We start from the raw sequence: 21,709 nt of genomic DNA, 5'->3' as shown, positions 1-21,709 counted from the left end.
CTTAAATTTTGAGTAATGGACAGTAAGGAACAAGATGAACATAAACAGTTTTTCTATTTATCATAATTAAATTTAATAAAAATACTCCCATTGAACATTTTGATCATGATCCACAGTTGTATGAAGTCATTGGAAATTGTAGGACAAGCGTGAATATTATTAAGATAAAAATTTAATTTCTTGTAAATGAGAATAATGAGAACAAATGACAACAACTAATGCACTTAAATCACAGTCATAAATACACTGGGGTTTTCATCTCATACAACAATACGGTTATAAATAAATTACAGACCATTGTTTGCAATATTAATAATGCAGTGCACACAAGTGAAATGATACGTCTTAGCAAATTTGTTAGCAACACTATTCTTGAAATGCATTAAGTAGTAACAATCTTAAACAGTAGCAAAATATTAGACGTTGATAAAAAAAAAAGAAAAAGCAGGAAACGGTAAAGCTAGAAGTTTAAGTCACATCATTCTTTCATTGCTTCCTCAGATGGCATTGGAGCAGCACCACCAGCATCATCCTTCTTCTTCTTGGATCCAGACACAATATCGTCAATTCTTAGGAGGAGGATGGCAGTCTAGAAAAAATAAATAAATGTGAACAATCACTTCCACCTCACTTCATTTACATTTTTTAAAATAAAAAACAACCAGTTCCATTAATATTGACTCTGCAACTTACCTCAACTGCTGTTTTGTAAGTCTGTAGTTTGACAGACAGTGGCTCCCAGATTCCAAGCTCTTTCATGTCTGTAATTTCTCCAGTTTCACCATTGATACCCCATGTACTTCCACCTGATATAAGAACACACAGTTATATGAGAAGACTATTAAGAGGAACTTAAGTGCTGAAGAAGTAGAAACAAACTTGCCTGCAGCATGCTTTGCTCTGAGAGCAGTTAAGGTACGAATAGTGTTGGCTCCACAGTTTTGGGCTAAGGTACGGGGAATGATCTCCAGTGCTGAGGCAACAGCACGGTAAGGCCACTGAGACACACCCTGGATGGTTTTACCTTTTTCTGCCAAAGCCTGTAATCAAATTCTACGTAAAATAAATCTGAAGTGATAACCTTTAAGAGCTTGAGCACAAATTCCACTAATACTTACTTGTGACACTGCCATCTCAACTGCACCACCACCAGCTACAAGACGCGGTTCAATCATAATGTTGCGTGCAACATGAAGGGCATCTTGCAAATTTCTTTCTGTCTCATTGAGAACATCCTTACTGGCACCACGAAGAAGAATGGTGCATGCTTTGGGGTTTACACACTCAGTAACAAAACAGAAGTACTCATCACCCATCTAAAAGAAACAAATGCATTAAGATAGACGAACATAGAAGGTATAAGCAAAGCCACAACAGAGCAAATAAGAGTTCACCTTTTTTATTTCAAATAGTCCTGCCTGGGTTCCAACATCTTCTTCCTTCAGTTCATCCGTCCTATTGACAACAGTTGCACCACAGGCACGTGCAATACGGTTGTTGTCTGATTTGCGCACTCGTCTAACAGCAGAGATTCCAGCCTGTACAGGAGAGGAAAAAAACATAAGATTTAAGGGCAATCTGCACAATGAGTAACTATTGTTCAAATTAAAAAACAAACCTTGAGAAGGAAGTGCTGAGCCAAATCTGAAATGCCTTTCTCAGTGAAGATAACATCTGGTTTGACAGCAATGATATCAGCACAAATTCTCTGGATGTACTCTTCTTCCAGTTGAAGAATCCTTGTGAAATCTTCTTCTTTCATAATTTCAATGTTGGTCTGGCTTTCTCCTTTCTTGTATTCGAGGGAGCAGTCAAGTAGTACAATGCGTGGCTTCTCAATATATCTCTTCATTTTAGGATGGGTTACATCTTTGTTGACCATAACTCCACTAAGAACAGTGCAGTCCTCCATGCTGCCACCAGGGATCTTCTCTACCTTTGCATACCGCTTGATGTCAATTTCTTTGCGTCCATTTTCCTCTAGGGCAACTGTTTGTACCGCATCCAAAGCGATAGAGCATGCCATATCTGCCCAGCGGCCAATAAATTTGGTTCCTACACATGACTTCACAACCTCAACAAGCTTCGACCGGTCATTGACATCAAGCTGCACACTGCAATAAATTAATATTAGATACTTAACATTCTTTAAAATGGCTAGTGGAAGATATATGAAAGCTAAATATAACATACCACACTTTATCCTCCAAAATGCGAACCATGTCCTCTAAAGCTTGGCGATAGGAGCGGATGATGACAGTTGGGTGCATCTGCTGTTCAAGAAACTGTTCGGCTATACCCAGCATTTCCCCAGCCAGAACAATAACAGAGGTAGTGCCATCACCAACCTGAAAGAAAAGGGAAAATGTAATTGACAAAAAATAGATGATAAAGAAAAATTAAAACTACATAGGTTGAGGAAGGCAGTAACACTAAGTACAATGACAGCTACTCAGGAAACAATTAACATTCACATAAAGTCAGGACTCTAGCCTAAAGTTCATCATAGTAGCATGTCTAGAAAAGAACCAAGATCTAATTGGCTCCATTGATTAGGTACAACAAACTTAATATAGAATCCATTCCCATTAGTACAACTCCGATAAGACCGCACACTCATAACATTGTAACATGGGTTTCCTGGCTTTAAGGTTTGCAGTCAACATTGAGCAGGGGGTAAATTACATTAAAGGGCATTAGTGAGATCTAGGAATTGTATTTACGAGGCTTGAATAATATCTGTAGTATTGCTCAGATGCTAAGATTAATTTCATTCAAAAACAATCAGTACTCTAGCCTAGTGTTCATCATAGCAATACACACATAACTAATTTACTTCTAAAATCCTGGTATAATATGGTAGAAAGCCAATAAGCAAAAAATAATTTATGAATAATAAAAAATAGGCTTTAAAAATACAGCATTGCTCAGGTGTTAAATAATACTGCAATGAAAATCAGCAGACTCGCTACGAAGTCATCCTAGCAATATGACTAAAGAGTTGCTTTCTGGCTAACGTGTTGAGTCCTGGGAGGGCAGGTTCAGACACGGCTTATTGTGGCCATACATGTGGCCACAGGTTAAATCCAACAAAATGCTACTCAGGAGAGAATTTGTCATTCATAAAGAATATCAGGACTCTAGCCTAAGACTCATCACTGTAGCATGATCAGAAAAGCAAACACAGAATGGAATATAATCTAGCCATTAGGACCAGAAAACATTGCTCAGGAGCTAAAAATGAACTTCAATCAAGATAAATCAGTACTCTAGCCTAAAGTTCATCATTGCAACAATTTCTGAAGCATTGGCATAGAAGAATAAGAGCAAATTGCACTCTGCTACTCAGGAGCTAAGATTTGTCATTCATAAGGTGATCAGGACTCTAGCCAAAACTCATCAAGGTAGCAGAGCTTTTCGCAATTTAACTAGAAAAATGAATTTCTTAGGAGAAACATTTCTTTAGAGACAAAGTATTACTGATCATACCGCAAAGCACTAAACGTGTGACCAAGACCACAGCAAAAGTGTATCAAAGCAAGAAAACAAATTAACATAAAAACGTTGAATTAGATTAAGTACAAATTTGAACTTACCTCTTCATCTTGGGTCCGCGCAATTTCAATCATAGACTTTCCAGCAGGATGTTGAACAGTGATCTCACGGAGAATGGCATTTCCATCGTTGGTCATGACAATTCCTCCCATTGGATCCATCAACATCTTGAGCATGGCTTGGGGTCCCAGGCATGTTCGAATGACGTCGGCAATAGCCTAGAAAATCAAGTTAAAAATTTACGTTGGGATTGTAATAAGCTTAAGCCATTAACAGTGTCATTTACATGAGGTGGGATGATTCATGTCATGAGATTGGCAAACACAGTGTGGTCATGGATAGCACTACTTAGAGGGATAAATGGACAAAAGGTGTTGGCCAACTGATCAAACAGAAAGACGCACCCCCGCATCTATTTAGTTAACAAAAGTTACTGGGGACGGTTACCAAGTGAACAAAGAAATCCTAACCTCAAATGGGAGTCAAAAACTTCGGCGAGTAAAGTGAGCTTTTAAATAGGACAAGTGTGAAAACAGAAACATGCTTAAAAATAGCAAAGAAAGTGCGGTAAATCTGGATTTCAACGTTGCGGAAATGTCAGATTTGGAGGAAAATGCCTTACCTTTCCTGCGGCGATGTTCTGCACCTGGACTTTCCGACCTGACTCACGCTTGGTGTTCTGGCCTGAAGAATACAATTATAGATAAATAACGATAAACGAATCAGAAAAATACAATAATTTCACACAGAAATGGAAGTTAAATACGTACTGAGCACCAAAATTGGCGCATTTCCTCCAAACATTGTGCCGTAGGTATCAAAAAACGTGCAGCCGGTTCCTGTTCTTAACACTGAAGAAATGAACAACGAAAATCACGAGTTATCCTCTCGGCTCGGCACGGCAACTCGGCAACGTTGCAGGAGGATTGAGGCCTACAGCGAGGCTATTCTGGATAGATCCGGCAATGTATGAAAAATATACTAGGACTGTGACGATAAGGAATAGGAAGAGTAGAACCATATATATAGAACCAGAACCTATGGATCTGCATTTGAATGAATGGATGAAAGTTTTCAGCAGTGTAACAAGGTAACATCAATGTTTTTATTGAAGAATGAGTGGTGAGTAAATATTTACTGAAATTTCGTCTTTAAATGAGGTGTTCACAGATGTTGACGTTTCATTTGAAGCCATAATGAAAGACAGGGCTGCAGATATGTAATTTTTTTAAATCAATTTGTTTATTGCACATCTTTTCATTAACAAATAAACAGATCAAACAAGTGACACATAACATTGGGCATCTGAACTTGACATCCAAATAAAGTACAGTAGGATTTCAACATGTATGCTTAATTTGGCCAGCCTAATTAATGAAGGGAAGTTGAACTCTTGATGTAATTTATTGCCCCTGCTCTAGTAGCACCAATGTGCATTATGCAAACAGTGCACGAAAGGTCAAAAATTTTCAATGAATTTAATGTATGTGTAATGGGCATATCAAACTCCCTGTGAATGTGGGACTTTCCTCCGCATTTTCATGCTCTTAATTAATCATTGGCGCTACTATAGGTCTGAAGTATGGGGCTAAAAAAGGCAAAATAAAAACAAGTATAAAGACAAAAATGGCACTTACATACATCCCATTTATATGTGGATGACTAGGAGTAACTCCAGAACAGATTGAAATCCCACTGTATGATCAACAACACAAATGAGACTAAATTAAAATTATACAGCCATCATATGGTATACAGCCACACTTCACAATAACAAGGAATATAAGGAAATATGTACATAATCCAACGCAAGTGTGCCTAGATCATGGCAAAGTATTACTTAAAATTTTAAATTACCTCTTTGGCAGAGACGTATGGCAGCTTTCTTAAATCTCTATTGAGACTGACAAAACCAGCTGTGGAATGTCTTTCAAAATTAGTCTTGCAAAGCATAGGTGAAGTATAAAATGGATCTGTAAGAGCTTTGCTGCCAGCATATTGAATATGCTGCAAAGTCCAGCTTCTCACTAAATTCTTATCACAGAATATTTCCATGACCCAAATATTCTGTTCCAGGTTTAATGTTGATGCTGTATGCCTTTTTTAAATGAGCATACTAACTTTAGCCTTTTGAGTATATTATTGTTACAAAAATATAAAATGAAAAATTACCTTCCAAAATCAAAAACCTATTTTGTGACAGATTTACAAGTGATGTGATAATGAAGTTGAAGTATCAATTAAAAAGTTCTTGTCAAACATAAATATAAGATGACATCACAAATATTTAACCTCACAGCATAAATTAGAGCTCTATAAATTAAAAAAAGAGTAGTTTGACACTCTGAAGCACTTGCAAGAAGGCCACATATCGCACAATGGACATATCAACAGTTTATTTAAATCAGTATACTTTTACGCAGTGGCCATTAAATTAGGCTTGCAGCGAAGCATCTAATCAGTCACCTTTGACAAATTTTGCTCTTAAAATGAAGCAACAAAAAAAGAAGAAAGAAACAACAAATCCACACAGTGGCATATCTCTATGTGAGATTTTGTTATGCTATAAACCCTTCCTATTGTTCCCAAGTATTGACATCAAACTGGTGCTAGCTTGGGAGACTTAAAGTTTAAGACAAGTATTCCTCCTTGGTAACCCTTTCAGAACATTTAAAAGACAGCATTTAATTGAATTTTTAGATGGTTTTGGATGGAAAAAGCAATATCACATTCACATTAGCTCTCAACGGATATTTGATTTCCCAATCTTATGGCAAATAAAAATGCAAAGTAACATGATGTTTCAATCAACAAAATAATGCAAATAAGGTTTTGTGAGACCAACGGAAAAGATCATGTTTCCACCAAAATGAGTGCTCAGTCCTAACTGTGGAACAAAAACTGATGAATGGAATTGATCCATGGAAGGCACTCATACTATTCAAAACGAAACATTAAAACACTGACCTTCTCTCATGTACAACTGTAGATTGGGATATCTACACTTTGTGCATGAATAATGGGAGAGGGAAGGCTGGCGATGGTCCCTTAGTCCCTTTTCCTCCCAGTTCTTAATGGAAAACGAATGCCCTGAGTGGGTGTATGGCACAAATGTGACAAGGAAAACACAACAGCACAGTTTAAAAATAAATAGTGCAAATCCATCCAAACAAAACATAGAAGAAACACAATGGAAAAAACAATGAACAGTAACAGTTATCTGTGTTAGCACTAAGAAAAGATACAACTCAGTCATAGAACTATTAAATTGACCGGTAAACATATAATTGTTAACTGTAAAGCAAAATCAGTGGTAAACAACACATATCACAACACAAATCACAATCTATAACAAGCTATAATAAAATCATTCCTATTATTAACTAAGATCACATGGGTGGCTAGCTGAGATATGGCTTCCACTTATCCTCCAACTTGGTTTGCAATGCTCAACAAAAGAAAAATTGGAGCAAGAGATTCCATTGACAATTCTATTTAAAATAATCTATCTAAAAGAAAACAACTTAGGTATACAGCACAAATTCTGCATCTGCATTGGCTGACAAATTCGTCACAAATCTGACTAGTTTATGATGCATGGATAAAGTTATACGGTCACTGAATATCAATACCACAGTATGACATCACAGGAAATACCCCAGTCATACTCTCAATAGTTTTAGCCTCTTAAAACTATTTTTACACAGCAAATAATGGACAGACTTATTTTTAAGTCTAAACACCTAAAATATCATATGTACTTTACAGTTACAATAACATTCAGCTGAAATAGTCTAAGGCTGTAAAACTAAATATGTATACATTTTTTCCACTTTCATCTTTCTGTTACATGATCAAGGTGGATTTGCGGTAAAGAGCCGCCTGTACAATGGAAATTTACAATGCCAGTCCTTTCTGTCTTCATATGGGCGTTGGCAGTGTGGAGCGAACAGAGCCATATATAGCTCTGTTGGAGCCATTTCCCTCTTCACAAAGAGTCTGTAATTTGCTAAGATAACTGTCAAAATGTTCAGGACCAACCCCAACTCTCATATCTGTGTAAGGGTGGTGGGTTGGCACATTGCCAGCACTATTACTACAGCCGCCAGGAATGCGTACATGTTCCAGGAGGGTCATCACATTATTCCGAAGATTTTCATAGTAGTCTGTGAGATTTGAAGCACGAGGTGGTGCCAGCACTTGGGGTTCCTGCAACAAGAGCAAGAAAATAAGTCCCGCCCTCAAAAAAACCTGGCTTCACATGCTTGAAAGAAAGCCCCACCTTGTCGTGCCTACGGTGAGCCTCCATGGCTGTGATGTCGGTGCGCAGTCGCAACATTTGAGACTCCACACGGGCGTTTTCCCTCTGAAGCTGAGAAATTTCAGCTTCCAGAGAGTTGAGGTCCTCACTTGGCGCTCCTGGCACGCCCGGAGCTAACCCGTGGAGCGAGGGCACCTCCATCACGCCTAAAACACAAGAGACGAGGAAGCTTTGAGTCAAAGTGGAACAACTGTTCGGTTTTTTGCATGGTCTCTCGTTTCGAGGGAAACACCCACTGAATACTCACTCAAAGAATATTCAAGCACTGACCTAAGTGCTCCATTATAAAGAATATAAATGACAGAAACACACAGAAAAAAAACTTACAAGCTGACAAAGAGATCTAAACAGCACCAAAATTTTGATGGTCAATGAGATACTTTGAAACGTTGTGGCAAATAAAATTAAAATATATCGTATTTATCGACTAGGAAATATCACTCTGGCAAAATTTTAAAGGAGTTACCACTTTCATCCTCATACCATTCACACAACGTAAATCATCAACAAAGCTAGAACGAATTCTTTAAATGTAACTGTGCAAAAACTAGTTTTTGATTACACTACTTCTATGTTGTAAACATGCATTATAAAGTTCTGAAAAAATAATAAAATGATTATAAGAAAATCAAAAAGAAATAAATAAAAATTATTTGAGCAAAGGCATGCACCAAGGTCAATGAATGCAAACTAAACTAAATTCCCATAGTTGACTATGGACATACTTTTTATCACACCATTATCTAAAACACATACCGTAAAATATTTTACTCACCAGCATAATTTATTTGCAGTGTAGGGACTGGGGAAGTATAGGCAACTTCCAACAAATATTCCATACTGCAAACAAATTGCGCCAGTTAAAATCTTTTCCAGGATTAATCCATCACATTGGCACCATCAGAATTTAAGTGACTGTGACACTTAAGACATAATCAGATAAGTCAACACAAATTTTGAAAATTTACCCATGTGGATAAAGGTTATTCTTATCACAAGAACTGTGAATGCCCTGTTTCCTGATTTGGGGAAATTTTAATGATTTACAAGTTTAGACCCTACTCATACAAGTACTAATCACACTATGATAAGGAATACCAATAAATAACATTGCAATGCAGTGTAAAGAACATATTCTGATAGAATATTGTGAATGAGACGTTACTTATCAAAGCATACTAGCATCTCAAGCAAATAAAAAGGTCTCTTTGCTATGCATTTAGTGCTGAAGTGAAAACTGGCTAAAGAGCTGACTGATGAGAACCCTCTATAGCAATAAACCCCCAACAAGGGAAGAAATAGACTTCTACGCCAGGCGATATTACAAGGTTTTCAATATCCAAAAGGAAAGACCTCTGCTGCTGCTGTTGCACAAGCTCAGCACATATCTTCATTACACAATTTACATTCCCTCAAAAAAGTAAAAACACCTTTTTCTTTTCTCAATTTGGCATAAATTTAAAATTTCATGCCAACAAGATAATTTTTTCACAAACCATATCTGTGATTTCATCAAAGCAAGAAAGGGTTGACGAATGTAATTTGACGGGTCTCGATCGGACTCACCTGCTGCCCCCTTGCCGTACATCCCGCTCATGTCGTCCGGCGTCGGCGGGTACTTGCTGAAGCCCTTCTTGAGGTTGCTCCCGCCGATCCCGCCGCCGGCGTTCCCTCCAGCAGTGGGGCCGGACCCGGTCTGATTGCTGCTGACCGAGAGGGGGAGGCCGCTGGTGACGCCGCCGACGCCGCCGACGCCGACGGACCCGCCGGCCGGTCCGAGGCCGCGGTGGCTGAGGAAGGAGCCGCTCACGTCGCACGAGTCGGACACGGACGAGCCCACCCCCGTGCCGAACTTGAGCGCGGCCACGGCCGCCTTGTGCTGCTCCACGGTGCCGCCGCTCTCCAGGACGCGCATCTTGTTCCGGTTGGCGATGGGGCAGCCGGACGCACTGCAAGGACACACCAGAGACCGGTCACACGGCGCCCCGAGGCACGACAACAAGAAGCACTGCGCAGCACCGGGACTGGGATCGAGGGGTACTTCACATAAATTAAAGCACAAATCGGTTTCTCTGTTTTCTTTCTTTTTTCCTAATTAAACAAAACCGATTTCCTCTGATTTTTCTTATTTGTAAAAACAATTTAAATAACGGTTTTGAGTGAAGCACCCCTTGACTCAGACAACACGGGATAGGGAGGGACTCACCTCCGATGCGAAAGGAATTTGCCCGTCGAGTGTCCTGACCCATCACAGCCGGGGATCGGACATCTACAACAGACGAAGGCAAGTTAGCGCGGACATGACATACTGCTTTGTAACACTCACCCAGCTAACCATTCTCCCAAACTGACGTCTAGACAGCCAGGAAGACAAAGAATGGCAAAATTGCAAACTGGAATAATTACAGCCTGACGCACCTGAGAGGCTCAGAATCCTGGCCATCTCGGGGTTTGCTCTTCGGTTTGTTGGCGCGCGGGCAGCCGGACAGGCTTCGGTGCGAGGAATAGTTCCCCGTGACGTGTCCGGAGCCGTCGCAGCCCGGCGTCGGGCACTTGAGCTCCTGCGAGTGGGGCTGGATCTGAGACCGGTCGCTGCGGGGGCAGCCCGGTAACCTGCGCACAGAGAAAAAGACGGGGAGAGTGAACCCCCCGCGGCTGGCGAGACAGGACAGCGCGGACGGTGCGCGCGACTCACCCTTCGGTCTTGATGCCGTCCTTGTCGAGCGGGGTGGCCGAGTGCGGGTGCCCGGGGTGGCCGGGGTGGGGGTGGCTCGGCGGCGGCATCGAGTAGCACGGCTGCGGCGAGTAGCTCGCCACGTGGCCGGGGTAGGTGGCCGGGTAGCCGGAGGTGGCGCAGTAGTTGCTGTACGAGTAGCCGCTGCCCGGGTAGTCGCCGCCCAGGTTGGGGCCCGCCAGGCCGTAGCCGTGCGCGGCGTGGGCGGCGTGGGCGGCGTGCGCTGCGTGGACGGGGCTCATGCCGCCGTAGCCTGCGGGGGGAAGAAGAGGCGGGACGGGTTGAGTCGGGCCGCGGGCTGCGAGAGCCGAGGGAGACAGCGTCGACAGATCGCAAACTCACCGTTGGCGTCCCGGTAGTCGAGGAAGTGGCCCGCGGACGAGTCGGGTGAGGAGTCCCTGGAGTAGCCGGCCGGACCCGGGGCGCCCGTCCCTGGGGCGCCCGGTGGGCCCGCGGGGAAGCGGGCCATGGGCTGGCCGGGGAAGGGCACGGAAGTCACCGACTCGGGCGCCGTGGAGAAGTCGACGGGCTCCGTCTGCTCGTAGCGGCCCACGTCTCCGCCGTACATCGGGCTTGGGCCGTCGCTGCCAGGGACAAGAGAAAGACGAGGTTGTAGCGGGCTGGGGCCGCGTCGCGCCGAAGCAGGCCACCTCATGGCTGCAAGCTGCTAGGACACTCGCTACCCCGAAACAGTGCAAGTTGGGTTGCCTATGCAAGCTGAGTGCAGGCGGGCGAGGGCGAGGGGAGGACCTTGGAGCGCAGAGGGGAAGGTCGGCGCAAAGCAGCCTGTGCCAATGGGAGCGTGGCAAAGGCATAGGCAACCCAACGGCCCGCCCGGCCCGGCCCTGCCAGACACTCACCTGGGCGGCATTCTGCTCACGCTGAGGTCGTGGGGCTGCCCCTGGGGGGAGGGCGCCGGGGGGCCCCCGGGGGGCGGCGGGGGCGGCGAGGCGACGCGGGCGGGGGTGTGGGACTGGGCGGGACGGGGCGTGCCGGGGGGCTCGACCTGCTCGGGGTAGCCGTACAGGCGGGGGTGCTCGTGGCCGTACCGGTCGTAGGTGGGCGTCGAGACGCTGCCGGTCGCGCCGCTCTGGCCGATGGGGGGCGTGCTGTTGTCGTACGGCCTGTCGTAGGGACCCACGGGGCCGACGCGGAGGCCGATCTCCGGGTACGACACGACGGGCCGCTGCACCGCCTGGACGCCGTACGCGCGGTGCACGTCATCTGGAACAAGAGGCACATCGTGAGCACGAGCATCCATTGCGCCGGCGGCCGAGTCGCCCCGCGCAGCTCCGTAGTTAGACAGACCGCATGCACGCGTGCGTGCGGGCTGCCTACCCTCGGACCGTAAGGCGCCGTGGCCGAAGGCGATAGGCGTAGGCGTGCGTTGCGTCACAGCGTAAACTACGGACGTGGGCGGTTCATATATCAGCCGCCAGGTATTACTTTATGTCACATGTGCCTGCGGACTTACCTTCGCTAAACCTGCCAGCGCGCTGGTACATGTCCTCTCCGGCGGACACATCGTACGGGGGGCGCTGGGCCATCTGGTGGTCGACCAGCGACATGGAGTACGAGTGCTGCTGCTGCTGCTGCTGCTGTTGTTGTTGTTGCTGCTGCTGTTGCTGCTGTTGCTGCTGCTGTTGCTGCATAGCGTGGGCGGGGAGGTGGTGCGGCGAAGGTTGCGGTAAGTGGGAGGGCAGCATTGAGCCGGGGGACCGAAGCGTGTCCATGCTGGACATGGACGACGAGTTGGAGTCCTGGTTGCTGAGGTACGCCTCGTACGAGGCCTGCTGTTGCTGCATGAGGTGCTGCTGCTGTTGCTGCTGGCGTACTGCCTGGGCGGGCTGCGGCGAGGCCGGCCGTGTGAGGGACGCCTCTGTCTTGGGGACGAGCAGGTTGGTGCTCGGAAGTTCGCCGACCTCCTTCTTGAGCACCTTTACGATATCTTCAGCCTTCTTGCTTTGGCTTTGTCGCTGCTGCTGCTGCTGTTGTTGTTGCTGCTGCTGTTGTTGCTGCTGTTGTTGTTGCTGTTGTTGTTGTTGTTGTTGCTGTTGTTGTTGTTGTTGTTGTTGTTGCTGCTGCTGTTGCTGCTGTGGTTGAGTTTGTTGCTGTGGGTGTGTTGGAGAAGGTTGTGCGGGGGTCGGAGTTTGCGGTAAAGATGGAGGTTGCGAGGGGGTTTGGCTTTGAGGCTGCTGCTGTTGCTGCTGCGGTGGCTGGGGCTGGGGCTGCGGCTGGGGCTGCGGCTGTTGCTGCGGTTGCTGCTGGGGAGGTTGGGCGTGAGTGGGTGTGGGCTTGTAGAACGGCGAGTCCGTCGAGTCCTTGACGCCGTACAGCCAGGCGGGCTTGGCGCTGGGCACGCCGGGGAAGGCGGGGTGGTCGAAGTCCGCGTGGATACCGGCCACGGCGCTCACTGCAAAACGGGGCGAAAGAAAGAAAAGAAGGCATTAGGCACACGTGCGATCACTGAAAACAACACGAGTGGGAGGAAATTTTCCATAAGAAATTGCGACTATGTCGACTATGAAATCTCCGACGGAAAAAAAAAATGGGCTGTCGTAAATTTTCGAATATTGATCGTAAATTTAAAACAGAGTTTGCAAATCGAAAAATACAAAAGAATGCTAATGATTTCCAATTAACAAAGAATTGTTTGACAGTGGCGGTGAAAGTTGACTACTTCTACTTGTGCAGGTTGTCGCTCGCTGTGTGTGCCCCGGAGGTGTGCCCCGCCCTACCTGTGAGGCTGAGGGGGCCCGCCAGGCCCGGGCGGTGGCCGTTGGGCCGCGCCCTGCGCCGAGCCGCGGCGGCCAGCGGACACCCGGACAGGCTGCGGTGCGAGTGGCGGCTGGCGGTCACGTGGCCGCGCCCGCTGCACCCGGGGGTGGGACATTTCAGGATCGTCTCATGCATCGCCAGGACTGCGAGGGGGAGGGAGAACACCATGAGACCAAAAAGGTGAAAAGAGTCGTTGCGTCTAAAGTTTCATCATACGAAATGATTCGGTGATGGATAAAACAAAGAGTTTGGCGCCGACGTAAATAGTTTACAACGGCAAGGGCGGCCGTTTGTTCAGTCGATGAAAACAAACGGTAAACGTAAAAAAATAAAAGATATAGACGTACAGAGAAACAAACTAATAAAGCGGGTAGAGAGACGTACTTTTACCAACTGTGGTTCAAATATTTCTTTTTTTGACACAAAAAAATCTGTTTTTCTCTCGTACTTTTGAACTTGTCATTTTTTTTTCTAAAACAAAAAAGAAAAGAAAAAAATGGGTCGGTTCTCTGACACGTCTTGCAGTATGAAATAAAACGGCTGGCCTGGTCTCTTTGGTCTCATGTTGCTGGGTGGGTCGCCCCATAGGTCCCTGCAAACACCCATGGAAATACCCTGCATGTCATTGATCCTCCAGGGGGCGGATTTCGTTACACATGGCGAAACATCTGTACCATGTTCCCAACAGACATATATTTTCGCGAACGCGAATCTTTGCTGACAGCGCCATAGAGGTAAAAGTGACATGGTGTGGATCTGCCCAGGCGCGAGGACACAAACAGCGAAAACGACACTACAGAAAATATGGAGCAAGGACACTGTGTGGTAGTAAGCTCTCTACCCGGCAAAAATAAAAATAAAAACCAAACAGTAAATGAATAAACAAGGTAGAACTCAGGAAAAACAATAACATAACAAAAAAGCAGTAGCAAAAATAAAAGTAACAATTAAAAAACAGAGGATTTGTACAGAAAAGAAACATAAATAAATCCGTAATTTAAAAAAAGTCTACGGTAAGCTTAGTAGAGAGAACAAGTGATTAATAGCGATGCTTACTCTCAGGTGTAACTTTGTCTTTCCTTGGACATCCTGACAAGCTGGAAAAAGAATGGCTTGTTAAGAACCAGGGCAAAAGAAAGGATTTAAACGCACGACCAAGAGGTGTGCATTTTTATGCCATTTCCCCGTGAACTTACCTCCTGTGATGGGGGTACAGGCCGGTAGCATGTCCTTGGCCGTTGCAGTCAGGTGTCGGGCATTTGCTGCCTTCTGGAACAAATGCCACGCGAATTAAAGAAGGAATTTAAAAATAAAATTTTGATATTTCATAAATTTATCCTCTTTTTCCCAGCAGAATAAAAGCCATCGGGCCTACCCCGAGTACCGTGTCGGCAGACTAAGTGGCAGTGCTGAGGTGCCCACGCGCTTTTCGCTAACTCACTTACAAGAAAGGCGGAAGTAGCGGAGGGGGAAAGGGGGGAAGGGGGGAGGGAAAACTTTCACCAGGGTCAAATGCCAAAGTTTTTAAGCACTTCCGAAGTTCCGGCGAACATTTTCCATCATATGTGCCGCTGGGCCGTTGCCCTCCCCCGGGCGGCGGCGAGAGGTAGGTCACGAACACGAACCAGCAGCGGGGCGAGCTTGGTTCGAATAACTGCCCTTGTTACCTCAAGTTCAAGATCTACCCGTAATCGAACCGGCGGCGGGCCCGGCCGGCGCTAACGTGCAGGCCACCGTGGGGCGTCACAGGTCACAGCGGCGACGCCAGCGAGACTCGAGGGTGAGCGAGAGGAAAAGCGCGAGAGTCGGGGAGGAAAGAAGAGACTTCCCCTTTGTGCCGACGTAATGCGTTTATCGAGGCGCACGTCAGAGATAACAGCTGCACGCCCCGCCCCGCCCGCGAGGCGCCGCGCCGCGACTATAGGCGCCGCCGCCACCGTACGTGCCGTGTGAAATGAACTACATCATCTCGCCTAAATGCTAACTGATTCCATAACAATGGCGAGGGTCTCTCCCCCCCCCCCCCCAGGGGCCTCGGGGGCGCGCGGATGGGGCTTATGATTGGGGGTCTGTAATCACTTGGGGGTCCCGCCCCGCCCGCCCCACCCTGCCCCGCCTCAGGGAGGGATGCCGAAGGTGCGACGAGCAGCGCCCTGTGTTATTGTCCGCCCCTGCGCCCCGCCCCCGCCGGGGCGGCACTGGGGGCGACAAGGATACGAGATTTGGATGCTGTTCCAGACGGCCAGGATTTAGAGGGTCGGCGGCTGCTTCTCGTGTGCGTGCGTGTGTATGTGTGTGTCAGAGAGAGACAGAGATAGAGAGAGAGGGGGAGAGGGTGTCGGCCTGCCTCAATTCAATGGCTGGGAATGGCCACATAGACACGGTTGTAACACGGCCAAAACACAAGGACGCACACCAAGCTCTCCCCCCCCCCCTCTCTCTCTCTCTCTCTGCTCTATTCTCCTCTCACTTGCACGGACGATGAGAGAACGAAGGGCTTGTGCTAGGGGGTGCAACTTGGCAAAGGCGCCGGTCAGCCAATTAAGCAGAGGCGCCAGGGCAGGGCGCGGCTCGGTGGGGAGCCATGCGGGGCGGGACGTGTCTGCGACCGACTGCAACTGCAACAACCGCACCGGAGTCGAGCCGCCTCCAACGCCTTCATCACGCACGCCGCCAGCCAGGTTGCTAGCCTCGCGTTAAGAAATAAAATAATATAATACAAGATAATGCAACCAAAAGACACCAAACTGTTTCATTGTGAGGCTGTGCGAAACAAACTCGCGCCCGATCATCTGAGCAGCCTGAGCCGTGGCGTCCCTCACGAGTTTCATTCGCTGGCAACCGCAGGGCGGATTAAGGGGGGAGCAACTCTGACGGCCGGGGAGGAAATTAAGTTCGATTCTAGCTGGTGAGGGGAGCGCGCGCCAGCGCCCCTGCTGGCCTGGCGGCCTGGCCTCGGCCCCAGCCTCGGATCGGCCCCAGTCTTGGCCCCAACCTCGGTCCCAGCTTCGGCTCCAGCCTCGGCCCCAGCGTCGCCTTCAGCTTCGATCCCAGCCTCGGCCCCAGCCTCGACCCCAGCGTCGGCTCCAGCCTCGGCCCCAGCCTCGGCCTCAGCCTCGTCCCCAGCCTCGGCCCCCAGCCATGGCCCCTGGGTTGGCCCCACCCTCAGCTCCATGATCGGACCCAGCCCTAGTCTCTAAACTACTGAGGCCCCAGACTCACCGCGTCCGATGCTGGCCGGCGAGAGGGGTCCGAAGGTTCGGTGGAGGTCCTGCGCCCGCGGCACGGCGGGGAGCCCCTCCCGCGTCACGTCCTGGATGGCGGTGGCGGCGCGCGAGCCGGCGGCCGCGGGCTGCAGGATGGTGTACTGCTTGGAGGAGGGGTCGGGGGACGCCGCGGCGGGCGGAGGGGGTGTCTGGTTGTCCTCCTCAAACTTGAGGTTCAGTTCGAGCAGACACAGGGATGACGGAGGCGCCTTGTCATCCATGCCGGGGACGTGTCCGACACCAGGGGCGCCCACGTCTGCGCTGAGGACGTCGCCGGGGAAGCCGACGTACGTCGGTCTGGGAGGGTAGGGTCCGTAGCCGGTGAGGCCGTGGTGCGGGGGCGCCATGATGGGGACCTTCTTGAAGTCCTTGTGGTCCTCATCCAGGTCGATGTGCAGCTCCTGGGATGACTCGTCCAGGTCGCCTTCGTCATCTCTCCGACAGCCGCGGATGAGCGATCTGGCGAAGGGGCGCGTCGGCAGTTTGCCGGTGCCTCGGAGGGTGATGACGTCCTTGAGGGAGTCCGGGCCGAGGCCGGGCGAGGCCGTCGCCGCGCAGCGCGCCTTGGCCGCGTGCTTCTCGTCGAACAGGTTCTCGAACTTGTCGTCCGCCTCGGCGTGGTGCGCGGCGCCGTAGTACGACGCGCGCGCTCCGGGCCAGCTCCCCGACAGGCTCTTGAGGGCCGCCTCCGTCTCCCGGATGAGGGTCTCGTTGTCGACGCCGCCCTCCGAGCTCAGCTTGGTCATCTTCCTGGACGGGCTGGTGCGCGGGCTGTGCGCCCGCTTCCGCGCCGCGGAGGTGGGCATGGGGGCCATGAGGCTGGGCGCCACCACGGCCACCTTGGTGGCGGCCTCCATGACCTCCATCTTGGTCGGCGTGTCCTCGCAGTTATTGTTTTCGACGCATCGCTTCTTGCGCTTCTTCTTGGCTTCCTCGATGGCCACCGCGGGGTCCGTGTCGGCCACCACGTCCACCATGGCTTGCGGTGGGGGCGGCGTGGCGGGCGCGGCGCGGCGCAGACTAGCGCGCTCTCTCGCTCATCGCCGTGCAGCTGCAACACAAGATGACGACGACGGCGTAAGTATCTTGACGTGGGCGAGTGTGCTGGAGAGGGGGCGGGGGCGGGGCGGGTCTTCGGAGAGCTCTCTAACCTACAGCCTCGCCGAGCAGCATGGGCGCGCGACTGACTCCTAACTGAGGAGCAATAACTCTGGGAATCATCTGTACACCTACCTGGGAATCATCTGTACACCTACCTGGGAATCATCAGTACAAAAATTAATCGAAATAAACAGAAATTGCTTAAACTAAGCAAGAAACTAGTGGAACTGATACAAATTAGTCGAAATAAGCGTTTTCTACCACTAGAAAACCTAAGGAATGATATATAAGAGGACGGGAATCGCTAGGAATAAAGTATTTCGGGAATCATGTGTACACCTCAAAAATGGAGTTATTGCCCCCTAGCTGCCCTTTCAGTAGCCCGCTGTTCCCTTTCGCACTGGGCGGCGCGCTCTCCGCCGGACCAGGGCACGGTGACACTCCTCGCTCTCAAGCCCACTCTCCCTCGCAATGCAAACAAACGTTTTCATTCAACGCCACGAATACATATATAGTTTGGCCTGGAGGGGTAAGCGTTCGGGCCACATGCTTTGTACGCGCGGCTAACGTGTCGCAATGACACTCTGGGGCATGTAGGGGCGTGGCGGGGCGTGGCGGAGTTGGCACGGGGCCAAGGCACAGCAGCGCACCCCGCAACAGTTCTCGCAAATCGCCCTCTGTGCTGGACCGCCCCTTCCGCGTCCGCCCAACGTGTAAGCACCGTCTCATGTCACGCAGGGGGGGTTTTCACTGTAAAAAAATGCCAGTATAAATTTGTCACACAAAAAATGTGCTTGGTAATCCCCTCTATGGTTCTAATACTATAATAGAAGTAGTCGATATTATTGTTTTTTGTTTTTTTATTGGAACGAGACAATGTGGCGGTGCTTACAGCAACACTCAAATACTAGAGCCAGTATTTCGCTCGGGAGAGCGAGTTTCTCCTCACTATAAGTACTTGAGTCAAAATTTTGGGCCATCGTTCAGTTTCAGAGGGGTTCCTCATTCAGGAGTTCCTCACTATGATTGGCTATGGTCAGAAAAATCTCACTTCTTTAGAGTGAGAATTCTGTAAATGTGATTGTCCCTCTTGGAAGCAGCGAGGAAGAAATGCCACTCATTTTCGAGCACGGAACCTAACCCCACTCGAGCGGGGTCTGCGCAGTGATATCATGAAAATTCATCCCTTGCTGCCCCGCCCGCCCCGCCACACCCCGTGGCGCTGCCACCGCAGTATTGTGGCAGAGATGAATAACGTGAAGGTGTCGGTGCGGTGCGGCGGTGCGGCGCACGACACACAGAGGAGATAGAGAGAGAGAGAGAGAGGCAGGCGGAGATAAGGATGTGGTTGGGACTGCCTAGGTGTGACGGGGCGGGGCGCGGCGGGGCGCGGCGGGGCGCGGCGGGGAGCGGCGGGGAGCAGCGGGGCGCGGCGTGGGGCCCTTTGGGCCGAGCGTACGACCGCAGGACAGATTTGACACCCGTTGGACCCGGCCAGCAGCCCGAGCCCAGCAGCGGGGGGCCACTTTGGGCCGGCGAGGCGGTGCAGAGGGCCAGCAGGGCCGAGCAGGGCGGAGCAGGGCGCGCCCCCAAACGGCCCAGGCCACTCCCTCTGATTGACCCCGCGCGGCTGAGTGAGTGAGTCAGTGAGACGGGGCCAGAGATTTTTATTTCCCCATCCATTCCTGCAGAGAGCGGCGCTCTGCTCGTCCCGGCGGCGCCCCTTCCGAGAAGAACACCCGCGCGGGAAACATGGGTAAAAATCGGCGCACCTTCAGGGAGGTCTAATTTCCGCTTTCCCCCCGGCCCCCTCCCTTTTGCCGCGATGTCATGCAAGTGACAGCTCGCCCCGGCCCCCCCGCGCCAGCCGCTCAATCTTCCGAAAGAAAGATCACAAAAAGAAGCAACACAACCCTCCTCATCTTTTCAATGCCTCAGCCCGCAAGTGACGATTGCCACCACGCTGTTGCTCGAGGGGAAAAAAATCAGGTGGAAGGGACGGGTAGGGTGAGAGGGATGGATGAAGAGAGCGAGAGGGAGAGAGAGGGGGAGAGAAAGGGAGAGAGAGAGAGAGAGGGAGGGCACCAGGGGCGTGTCTTCCGGTGAGATCCCGGAGGGCACTTAGCCTCTACGTGCTTTGGGCGTATGCTTTCTGATTTTCTTTCACCACGTCTCCCCCTATCACTCTCTCCCTCTCACACACAGTCTTGCGCGTCCCTCTCGCTTTTCCTTCCGTCCCTTTTTTTATAGACTTGTTGAGAAGGCTCCCCAAAGCGTCTCTGCGGGGTGTGCTAAGCCAGGAGGCCCGCCGCCCCGCCGCGGAAACACGTACCCATTGTTCGGGCGTAAGTCGCTTAGCGCCGCGGCGGGGCCGCCAGAGCGGGGCCGCCAGCGCGGGGCCCGCGTCTTATTTACTTACGGCGCGGGAATAAAACTCCCACAAGGACTTTATAGGCTTGGTTCAACAACGGTGTAAATTGTTCGACCAAAATATTTCCAACTAGTTTTACAATTTAAGTTGCAATGCGCAGATGTAGCTTCCACCAAATACTAAAAGAAACAAACAAACAAACCCAAGGCAGCTGTCGAATTAATGTGTCCAGGGAGCTCCGCGTATAGCAGTGTTGTTGGGTTGCCTACCCTATGAGCCATGGCGCCTTAAGGATGGAGTCAGCATACTGCTGGGTCGTAGCCCTGGCACGCGGTAAAGACATGAATCGGCAAGTAATTGATTGGTTTTTTTAAATTAAAATTTGCTAGTTCCATTTCGATTTTCTGGATAAAAGAAGAACAGGAGAATACCCTTTTCTAGGCTTGGGAAATATATTATTGGCATCCCGTTTGGATTGTGTATTATTTTTGTGCCAAATAATTTTCTTATAACTCATTATTTATAAATTAGTATGGTTATTGTTCCGTGTTTACTAGGACAACGAGGTATTACCAAAGACCTATCCAGTTCTACGCAAAGTGGTGCAAATTTGTGGTGCAAATCAAAGGCTGGCCGTTAAACTGAATGCTTTTTCTCTCTTAGGCAACACCCCCTTCTCCTGGAAGATGAAGACTCATTCCGAAACGTCGTTAGTTTGCGTTCTGGGCATCTAGAGATAGGTTTTTATCAAGCTGAGGCCACGGGCTCTGAATTCATTGCAGCATGTGCCCTACTTCTCCTTTCTTGTGTCAAGCAGTCCTTAATTTGAAGATGAAAACACATTTCTCAATTACAGCAGTAGGACATCACTAGTGTCAAACAGGATTCATATCCCCAGATGCCTTTCTTTTCTTTCTTCAGAGGTCGCCGCACTCGAAACCGAAACGGTAGCTGCCCCGTCGGCAGCCGCGGGACACAGAGCCTGGCCTAGGTCAACGCCGCGGAGCCGACGTCCGAACTTCTCAAGTTTACCACAAATTCTCAACAACTCGAAACTGAAGAGGGGGTTAGGTAGTGGGGTGGGAGGGGGTGGAGTGGGTCCAGGGGGGTCGTGGACCCCCCCGCGCGATCTACCGCGTACCTCCGGAGCACGGGAGCTCCTCGGGGACGCACGGAGGCCACGACGACAGGTACCTCGACGGGTACCTCCACGGGGCGATGTCCCACAGCGTCGACTCACTTGTTCGCATCCGCGGTATTCACTGGCGCCGGGGGGCGCGGTCCATGGCACGGTAGGACCCCCGAGGGGCTCCGGGGTTGCGCACTGAGGGGGGCACAATCGCCAGGAAGGGGGGCACAATCACTAGCACTGGCACTGAGCACAATCACTTTCACCACTGCACGGACACACACGCACACGCGTACACACACACACGGGCGGCCCGTTCGAGCTGGACTGCGCGTCGCGGGGCGGCGGGCGGCTGGCGGGGCGGCGCTCGGTGGCACGGACGCGCCCTCTCTCTACGGCCGCGCGGAGCGTACTGGCGCGGGGCGGGCGGCTCGGGGCCGCGGGGCGCGGGGGT

At 49.7% G+C, this 21,709-nt stretch overlaps 2 protein-coding genes across 9 annotated transcripts in view; both read right to left on the bottom strand.

Moving 5' to 3' along the window:
* Window positions 1-154: 154 nt before the first annotated feature.
* Window positions 155-4,485, bottom strand: LOC113205955 (T-complex protein 1 subunit gamma). Its single transcript, XM_026421786.2, has 10 exons — window positions 4,326-4,485; window positions 4,178-4,239; window positions 3,597-3,773; window positions 2,194-2,348; window positions 1,619-2,114; window positions 1,395-1,538; window positions 1,119-1,316; window positions 884-1,040; window positions 694-806; window positions 155-589 (listed from the first exon to the last, which is right to left on the bottom strand). Exons 1-10 carry the CDS (start codon window positions 4,357-4,359, stop codon window positions 479-481), a joined length of 1,647 nt encoding a protein of 548 aa, XP_026277571.1. The 5' UTR covers window positions 4,360-4,485; the 3' UTR covers window positions 155-478.
* A 290-nt stretch (window positions 4,486-4,775) lies between these two features.
* Window positions 4,776-21,709, bottom strand: part of LOC113205939 (transcriptional activator MN1-like) — a 195,614-nt gene continuing 178,680 nt past the window's right edge. For 2 of the 8 annotated variants that reach the window (XM_052264943.1, XM_052264933.1), the window contains exons 5-16: window positions 16,611-17,705; window positions 14,585-14,657; window positions 14,445-14,485; window positions 12,085-13,023; window positions 11,471-11,834; window positions 10,953-11,194; window positions 10,572-10,863; window positions 10,283-10,489; window positions 10,083-10,145; window positions 9,443-9,825; window positions 7,838-8,022; window positions 4,776-7,764 (exon numbers count right to left, since the gene is read on the bottom strand). In XM_052264943.1, coding sequence (XP_052120903.1) covers window positions 7,477-7,764; window positions 7,838-8,022; window positions 9,443-9,825; window positions 10,083-10,145; window positions 10,283-10,489; window positions 10,572-10,863; window positions 10,953-11,194; window positions 11,471-11,834; window positions 12,085-13,023; window positions 14,445-14,485; window positions 14,585-14,657; window positions 16,611-17,631 — 4,098 coding nt within the window. In that variant the 5' untranslated portion in view covers window positions 17,632-17,705 and the 3' untranslated portion in view covers window positions 4,776-7,476. Of the gene's footprint in view, window positions 7,765-7,837; window positions 8,023-8,651; window positions 8,717-9,442; window positions 9,826-10,082; window positions 10,146-10,282; window positions 10,490-10,571; window positions 10,864-10,952; window positions 11,195-11,470; window positions 11,835-12,084; window positions 13,024-14,444; window positions 14,486-14,584; window positions 14,658-16,610; window positions 17,706-21,267; window positions 21,653-21,709 lie in introns of those variants that run through there. The other 6 variants (XM_052264939.1, XM_052264951.1, XM_052264958.1 and 3 more) reach the window with 6 other exon arrangements.

Source organism: Frankliniella occidentalis, unplaced genomic scaffold (assembly GCF_000697945.3).
Source record: "Frankliniella occidentalis isolate FOCC.00 unplaced genomic scaffold, Focc_3.1 Scaffold2, whole genome shotgun sequence".
In the NCBI taxonomy this organism is placed as follows: Eukaryota; Metazoa; Arthropoda; class Insecta; order Thysanoptera; family Thripidae; genus Frankliniella; species Frankliniella occidentalis.
Note: the sequence above shows the minus strand (reverse complement) of the source record. Positions and strands in the feature narration are given on the sequence as shown.